The sequence below is a fragment of the Lithobates pipiens genome, unplaced genomic scaffold (genome assembly GCF_037356315.1).
Source record: "Lithobates pipiens isolate NorthernLeopardFrog02 unplaced genomic scaffold, aLitPip1_a1.2 Scaffold_30, whole genome shotgun sequence".
NCBI classification, from domain to species: domain Eukaryota; kingdom Metazoa; phylum Chordata; class Amphibia; order Anura; family Ranidae; genus Lithobates; species Lithobates pipiens.
In genome coordinates, this window is record NW_027507791.1 from 95,735,085 (window position 1) to 95,744,176 (window position 9,092).

At 40.0% G+C, this 9,092-nt stretch overlaps 1 protein-coding gene across 3 annotated transcripts in view; it reads left to right on the forward strand.

The window, feature by feature from the left end:
* The window catches only part of SPTB (spectrin beta, erythrocytic), a 205,057-nt gene extending 196,754 nt beyond the window's left edge, over positions 1-8,303 (forward strand). For all 3 annotated transcript variants that reach the window (XM_077464649.1, XM_077464650.1, XM_077464651.1), the window contains one exon: positions 504-8,303. In XM_077464649.1, coding sequence (XP_077320775.1) covers positions 504-671 — 168 coding nt within the window. In that variant the 3' untranslated portion in view covers positions 672-8,303. The remainder of the gene's footprint in view (positions 1-503) is intronic.
* Positions 8,304-9,092: the final 789 nt, after the last annotated feature.

Genomic DNA, 9,092 nt, shown 5'->3' on the forward strand with positions numbered 1-9,092 from the left:
CAGCAGTGAATAAATGCCACCAAAAGAACCCTCCTATTTGTGTGAAGAAAATTATAAAAATGTAATTTGGGTACAGTGTAGCATGGCCGCGCAATTGTCATTCAAAGTGCGACAGCGCTGAAAGTTGAAAAATAGCCTGGGCAGGAAGTGGGTGTAAGCGCCCTGTAGGCAAATAGTTAAAGTCCCATTAGAGGAAAACTTTTTCATAGCTTGTCTGATGTGGGATGTGGTCAGTGTCTCCCATCCTATAAACAATTAGCATATTTTTGAATTTTTTATTTGTGATATTTTGAACATTGTTTTTACCATTCAATCTATGTATAATAAATAGCACAGTGATATCATTAAGTTTCCTACTTTATAAAAACTATAATGTTGTCTCAGCCAGTATAGTGTAGTAGGTATATAGTATGATCCCATTATACGATACTATAGTAGATTTTGTAATTTTACAGATTCCATTGTCACATCTGATGTTTACTACTTTTATTTTCGTGTCATAGGTCGATCGACAATCCTGGGTCGACAACATCAGAATTTCCATTGCGGAGACATCTGATCAAAAGCCAAAGTCTAAAAGCCTACCTCTCCCATCCACTTCCACCTCAGAGGGCAAACCAGAGAAAAAAGAAAAAAGATTCAGCCTTTTCCCATCAAAGAAGAGCACCTGAACAAAGGAAAGCAATGAAAAAATGCACTGTCTGTAATTAAACCACCAGCACTGCTGTCCAGCACATAAAGCTGGGAACACTGTTGAGCAATGAAGATTCAACTTATTAGTAAAGGACCTTATTTATAGTAGACATATCTCTGGATCTTCTAATTATAAGGCATTCTAAAACAGAAAAATGTGTATCAATGTTCCATAATTACAGAATTTTATTGATAATTTGTATAAGATGAATATGTCTTCTATATGATTATACTTCATGCCAGTGTAGCACCAGTTGTATGAGGCTGGGTTGGAGAAATTAAAAGTGGAGGTGTTGCCAATCCAAATTCACCTGCCTTTTTTAAGTGTTTAAAGAAGTTAAAAGCTAACATCTGATTGGTTGTTTTGGTACCATCTCCGCTTTCCTTCCCTTTTTTTTTATAAATCCACCCTTTTTATGTTGGCAAGACTGCTGTAGACAGCAAAAATGTTCTATGGTGATATAAAGCAATGTACTGTTTAAAATAATTGAAGATCATCCTGCGCTGTAATAGTCACCTCTATTATTTTTTTTATTAAAGTGGATGTAAACCCAATGTCATCCTTTCTAAACTACTGCCATAGGGGTTATCTATAAGGATATACATGCCTCCTGCATGTATCCCTACCTGTCAAATGTCTCCCCTCTGTTTGTTATGAGAACCAAAAAACTGCAGATTCTGTGGGTGGGTCAACTGTTGTCTGGAACTCGGTGGGTGGAGTCGTGATGTCAGTAGACTCCCCACCCACCTCTACACTCCCCTTGTCAACATGCATTTTTTCCTGTGTATTTCTTACGCTGAACTTCTGCTATGATCTCTAACATCCAGTGAAAAGACAGGAAAGTAACCACATGACTTCAGCATGCTCAATTATGCTGAGGTGGGGAACATCCAATCCTTGCAGAGCAGCAGAAGAAATAAGTTGGAGGGAATTAAAAAATAATGCATGTCTCTTAGGCTAGTGCACGAGATATGTAAATCACCTGTCACTCACAGCAAGGGGGAGGATTTGACAAAGTTTTTCTCTGGCAAGATTTATCTCACTGAACAATAAAAAAGAGGATTGCTCAGAGCTGGATTAACTCTTTGTGGCAAGACTGGGCTCAAATGATAGGAAATCTTATACTCTACATTATGACAATAATAATAATAATAATAACTTTGGGTTTACATCCACTTTAAAAATAAAAAAAGGGAACAATTCCTGAGAGAGACATTGCGGCTGCCATTTCTACTTCTAATTCTGCAAACGCTAGTATCCTACTTCTCATTTTTACCCTCTTTATTTAATATTTTTTGTTCCTTTCTCAGAACAAGTGTGTAAAGGGTCCTGACTTTACAGATATGCATACTTGTTCCAGGTCAGTGACGAAAACCTTATTAATCCCAGTTGGTCAGGCAGACAACTAGCTTCTTCAAAAGAGGATTGGCAATGGTAGCCCCATATGTCTTCCAGGAAAGGTTTGCGTTAAAGAACATTTGCTACAGCATTATGTGTTTGTAAGCTGAACTCCAGGCACTTGTAAACCAACTCTAAATGCAGTTGTGTGTTCACTAAAAATAACTAAATGTATTTTAAATGCCGATAAAGAAAGTACCTGAATCTGTCTTGATAACAGCCCCCTGTATTCCTCCGAGGAGCAGCACTCTGCGAGACGGACTGCCATCACTTTAGACCAACCTTTCTGTATGTGTGCTACTGCTGACAGGCCAAGAGTAGAGCGAGATGACCCAGTCTGCTTTTCCTGCTTCACTGTCCAATCAGCTGCAGGGGACAGGGAGTTGTAGCTCTATCCAAGTATACATAGGGGGTTATTTACAAAAGGCAAATCCACTTTGCACTGAAAGTGCACTTGGAAGTGCAGTCACTGTAAAGGGGTAGATCTGAAATGAGTGTAAGCTGTGCTGATTTTATCATCCAATCATGTGCAAGCTAAAATCATGTGCAAGCTCTGCTGATTTTATCATCCAATCATGTGCAAGCTAAAATGCAGTTTTTTTATATTCCTTGCATGTCCCCCTCGGATCTACAGCAACCTTACTTCCAAGTGCACTTTCAGTGCAAAGTGGAGTTTCCTTTAGTAAATAACCCCCATAGTATACATAGTTAGTTAGGTTGAAAAAATGCCTATCCAGTTCAACCATAAAAAATAAATAAATAAAATAAAAAATAAATTTTCGCTTAATTACAGTATTAAAAGGGCTGTGTGAATTTCAGGACTGGTTGGACAAAACATAAAATAATTTGGCAGGTTAACCATTTTCTATGCATGTATTTCAACTGCATATTTAGCTGTCAGCTAGGAGTTCCGCTTTAATTATAAAATGCACAGGCTACTTGTTATACCACTCCGGTTCACATTCTATTGACTGCTCTATGTGTGAATCAGTTCTCTCCACAGACTGTGCTATATATCACCAGTCTACTTCTCCTCGGTATGCGAATGCGTTGCAGTGTATCATTAACAGCAATAAGGCTAAGGCCCCTTTCACACAAGTAGACCGATTGGGTTCGCCTGTCAGTTTTTAAGGCAGACCTGATCAAACCACCCATTGTTCTCTATGGGGCGGCGGTGTCTGCTCACACCCGCCGGGCATCCAATCCGATAAAATTCACTAAAAATTGATGTATGACGATACTTTCGCCATGCGTTCAGCGGATCAGATGACAATCAGATAGAAACAGATATGCAGTCTGTTTCCATTCGACTGCCCTATAGAGAAGAGCGGGCTGCGTTCATGTCTGCTCTGCATAGCAGAGCGGACACAAACATGTCATCCGCCTGCTCGGTGGGGATCAGCGAAGAGCTCCCTCGCTGAGCAGGCGGACTCCACTTGAATGGATCCGGTCCATCTGAAATGGGCCTAACAGGATAAGAGATGGCTGTGGACAGCCTTGAAATTGGATCTAGCCACAGTGTTATATACAGTATATATCTAATTATAATGTCAGCCTTTGCCTACACTACAATTACCTAAGAAAGAGACATGGAGAACGCAATTGCCATTTTCCATGAATGCCAGATTCCTGGCTTTTATACTTACCTCCTTGCTTTAGTGTAGTGTGTGTCTGTTACCTGTTACAAGCATCCAAGTAAGGATGCCTATCTTTGCAGTTTTTCTTTAGATCAATGAGTCAAATCCTGATGGAGTCCATTGATTAGTATGCTAGCCAGATAACTAGCAGCTTCAGAAGGGGCACTGGCAGTTGCAGCCCCATGTGTCTCTTAGAAAAGGTTTAAAGTTGAACTATAGGCAAAACTTTTTTTTCTCTTCATTTTTAGTAGAGTAAGGGAGGGTTATAACCCCTGTGAGTTTATTTGTTGCCATCTGTATCTCATTGGGGAGATTTCCCTTCACTTCCCATCCCATAGCCAAAACATGAAGTGAGCCGAAATCCCTGCAAATGAAGGGAATCCCTTGGGACCCCCAGGTCACCAGAACTAGTGTTCCCATTGGAAGATTTCCTTTGATTACTTTTCTGGGGACAACCCAAAATTTGGGATTTTCTTTTAATTTCACTTTCAATGATAAAGGTAAACAGGACAAATAGAGAGGGTGTATCTCCCAAACGGGGGCACAGAAAGCAACAAATATCTGACAGGTCTTCTAATCAATCTCCACTCTATTCAAACTAACAAAAAATGTTGGCCTTTAGTTGTACTTTAAGGCACTATGATCACTGAGAATATTTTACTTTATTTTAAAAACTGCCTGTATCCTTTTGTTTTTGGTTTACGTTTATCTTGTACAGTAGCTGTCTTCACCATTTAGTTACATATTCCAAGTTATATATATTATACATGCTGCTGAATTGCTTGTAAAGTCAGCTTTAAGAAAAGCCTTTCATACTTCAAGACATTTGTACTCCATGCCATGACCAGCAGGGACAAGACCCAGCTTTCATGGAGCAGTCACAAAGGTTCAAGCAGTCCCAACTATTGACCCTAAGCTTATGGTGTCTCTCTACAACCCTTAGCTGCACTACCTCTTTAGATACTGGCACTAATCGTCTAATGTAAGAGGTGCCTCCTTCGTGGTAACAACTCTTTGTTACAGAATGGGAAGGATTGGGCCCCAGCTTTGGTGTAGAACTAAAGCTGGAAGGGCAAACTCTAAGCCCTTGTACACACGGTCGGAGATTCCGACAGAATGTTTCTTATCGGACCGTGTTGTCAGATAATCCGACTGTGTGTGGTCTCCATCGGACTGTTTCCGTCGGAGTATCCGACGGACCAAGTTTTCCAACTTGTCCGTAAAATTTTCCGACAAAATGATCCAATCGGACTCCGATCATGTGTAGCCTACTCCAACAGACAAAGTGCCACGCATGCTCAGATCAAATTCCTAGACCAAAGCTATTGGCTACTAGCCTGAACGTAGTCCCGTCGTAATGAAATAACGTCATCACGTTATGTACAATCGGATTTTCCGACCACTTTGTCTGACCGTGTGTATGCAACAGTTTCGGACAAAGTCCGTCGGACAAAATCCGTCTGACAAAATCCAACGGATTTGGTTGTCAGAATGTCTGACCGTGTGTACAAGGGCTTAGAACTCAGATTTGGTAAGGGAAATGCATATGTAAAACCAACCTTTTTTTAGTTTTGAATAGAGTAGGCAAAGGTTTCACTCCTCTCTTTGTACTGGGTGACGATTATAAACGAGACAGAAAGTGGGGGGAAATCCAAAAATTGTAATATGTCACAAAGAGTCCTCCAACAGGGGACACCTGTTCCTATAACAACTCTCTAACATGGGCTTATAGTTCAACTTAGGGAGATTTCCTTACTGTTGCATTTAAAGGACAGAAAGTAAAGGGAAATCTCCCCAGCAGAATACAGAAATAACTGAAAAGGGTTTTAACTGATCCCTACTCCTAAAGTTTGGCTTTACATGGGCTTTGGATAAAAAACAAGAACAAAAAAAAAAAGAATATGCAAACAAAAATGACTTGTATGTCTTGGTCATTGGTGTGATGAATATTATTAGCAACAGGGCAACAGTTTGGTTTACATTGTAAGTTCTTGTATACCTTGTAAATACATAGATGCATAACCAGGTCCGCTGAAACAACTTCACTGAGCTTCATTCACTATTTTATGAACAGATCTCATACAGCACAGTGCATTATGTAAGAAATACAATCAAAGTGGCATTCTGGGCTTAACCCTAACTATTCTTGAAACTGTCCCTTCTCCCCTCCTAGCACCTATGCTTGGCTGCAGGGGAGAGGGCAGACAATGGATGGTCCATTTAAAGCGGACCTTAAGTATTTTTTTTCAATTTTCCATCTATTAAATCTTCTTCCCTTGTTTTTTTTAACTTTGGATAGTAAAACATTTTTTTTTTACATACCTTGTACATAGCTTATACAGCCCACTTCCTCTTTTTTGTTTGGTCATTAGCCTAGGCTTATGACATCATGCACAGCTCTTGTGAGCGTTTGCCAGCAAGGGAGTGGGGATGAGTCATAAGAGGGCCAGTGAGAGCTGCAGAGCTGGAGGTGTGCCTGTGCGTGTGTGTGTGTGTGTTTGTGTGTAAATCCAGGAACTGAACAGGCAGCAGGTTCAGTTGCCCACAGTTAAAATGGATGCAGCCAGACTAAGTAGCTGGAGATTTCTGCAGCATATTTGGCAAGTACAGAATCACAGTATATATAAAAAAAATATGCAAAGTGATTGGGGGGAGCTTCAGAATGGCAAAGATGTTTTATTACAAATTATTTTAGCAGACTGCAGTTCCTCTTTAAGTTTATGGGTGACATCACTGCTCAGGCTTTATTATCTGTGAGAATAGGTAAGTATACAAATCTTTATTACACAGGTTAGTAAGCATAGCTTTTAGGAGGGGGTAGAAAGTAGGGGACAGTTCTAAGAGTAGGTAGGATTAAGACCATAACTCCACTTTAAGTGCTTCTAATACAAGATGTACATATGTATGTCTTTCCATCCAGTGCCCAAGAAGACTATTGTACATAAAAAATAAAGGAGAATGCCTATGTGTATAGAACTTAAATCATAATTTAACATCGGTGAACCTTAAAGGTGAAAAACCTTCTGTGCTGCAGCTGCCCCAGAGCCCCCATTTTACTTACCTGAATCCGGTCTTTCCAGTGGCAAGGACGACCACACCTTCTCCAGTTGGAGTTTCGGGTCCTGATTGGATAGAATGTTAGCAGCACAACCATTGGCTCCCGCTGCTTTCAATCAAATCCAATTATGCGGGAGCCCAGGGGCTGAGCCGATTCCTGCTGTCTGTGTCAATAGACGCAGCAGCAGGGCATGGGGGCATGCCTGCACAAATACCCCAAGAGAGAGCAGCTCTCCAACAGGGCACTCGAGAACAGGAGGAGCCAGGAGTGCCTCTGAGGGATCCCAGAAAAAGAGGACCTCCCTCGGGGCACTCGTGCAGGGGCCACTCTGTGCAAAAACTGCACAGAGGAGGTAAGTATAAAATGTATATATTTTTTTTTGTTTGTTTTTTTAAACCCAAACTTTTAGTTACCCTTTAGGCAATGTAGAATGTATTTTATTAATTACTTCCTAAAAATATAATTAAGGCCAAAACTTTTTTCTATCTTGTTAAGTGTAGGGGTGGTTAAAACCATTGTCATTTTATAGGGAGATTTCCTTTTACTTCCCGTCATGTAGACCCAAAAGAAAGGGAGAGAATAACTTTCCAATTTGAAGGAAATCACCCTTTGACAGTTGTCATGAGAATAAGCAACCCCATTGGGAGTTTTATCCTCTATTACTGTTCTGATGGCAACTCAATATTTTGGATTTACCTCTCGCTTTAATGCTCAGTGGCATTGATGATCAAGTAATTTAGAGAAAGTGGATCCACCTAATGGTGACATAGACAACAATAAAAAACAGACGGATTCTAACCCCTTACCACTCTATCCAAATTGAAAAAAGTACATTTTGGTATACTTTAAGCTGGTATAGGTATGTCTGTCCATGTGACCTTGCCAGGCACCGCCCTAAATAACAGCTTGTGCTAACCCCCAAACACATACAGGCACACTGCTAAAGACCACTTTTTCTGCAGATAATCTCAGCATAGATAATGTGCAGTAGGTGCTGTGGAGAAATCAGGTTACACTGCATGCCACCATTGCTGTTTGCATCATTTAAGTGAATAAGACTCTTACCCTTGACATTGCACTAATTGAAGCATGATGGTCATTCTCCTCTATGGCAGCTGTGGTGCTCAACTCTGATCTTTAATGCTCACATTATTTCAGCTGGTGATTAATTTATGTATTTCAGCTGGTGGTTAATTTATGTTTTTCAGAGAAAGAAATCCTGACAACTCAAGGCAACTTAAAGGCCACAGCTAGGCTATCTGTGCACTACTATACTCAGCACTGCTTATAAAGCATATCTCTAAATTTCTTGAAAAAAAAGTTGCAGCTTTAAATTGTTTTGCAGTATTGTTACTGTCATTTTACTACTGATCCCAAAGGTGCTATCAGCAATATCTGTAATAGTGTGAACATTATAAGGGCTATTATGAAATGGAGAAATCAATGGTGGTTCCACATTTTTTTTAGAAGTTTGTTTACTAAAATTTTAATCACAAATAAAGTTTTGAAGAATACATTTTTGAGTTGCATTATTATTAGGCATTTAAAAACATAAGGGATTGTTTGCACAAATGTCACACGTATCTTTTTTGGTAACCATTCTTGTTGGCAGGACTGTGAAGCAAAACTTTGCTCACTTTAGAATGGACTTCTCCCCTGGAAAAGAGAGGCGGACAGAGGATCGCTCGACAATGTTTAAAAAGGTTCCAAATTAAAAGATCTAAGGGTAGGGGTTTGCATGCTTGTGATTCCAACTAGATCCAATTTGGCTTATAGAGACTGGAATAAATTTGATACAAATGCGTCAGCTGTGCTGCTCTATAGTATTTTAGAAAATCCAGAACCCCAAACCTCTGGAGTCTTTGGTGGCATATAATGTGCATCACGTGAATTTGCATCCCTTAGAACCCCAGATACAAAGTGTAAAATACATGATTGAGATTTCTGGAGGCCCAATTTGGGAACCTTAATGGGGAGGGTTCTAAAATAGTATAGAAGTTGCGGTAATACCACAATTGTGACAGCAACAACCCTGCCCAACCATGATAGCTTATGTGTTTGCCACATCTACACCTGCTCCAGCAATATAGCAAATAGAGAAGGATAACTCTATAAAAAGAAGCAATGTCGGGGTTGTAGTTGAATGCCCAAATAGGGCATGGAACGTGTTTGCAAAAAAAATTTGAATTGAGCTTTCAGACTCTCAAAGGTCCGGTACAAAATGTTTATATTGAGAGCTTCCGATTTCTCAGGGTTTACTTTTAGATATGAGATTGATTCAAAGCGACTCAGGGACAGCAGGTTC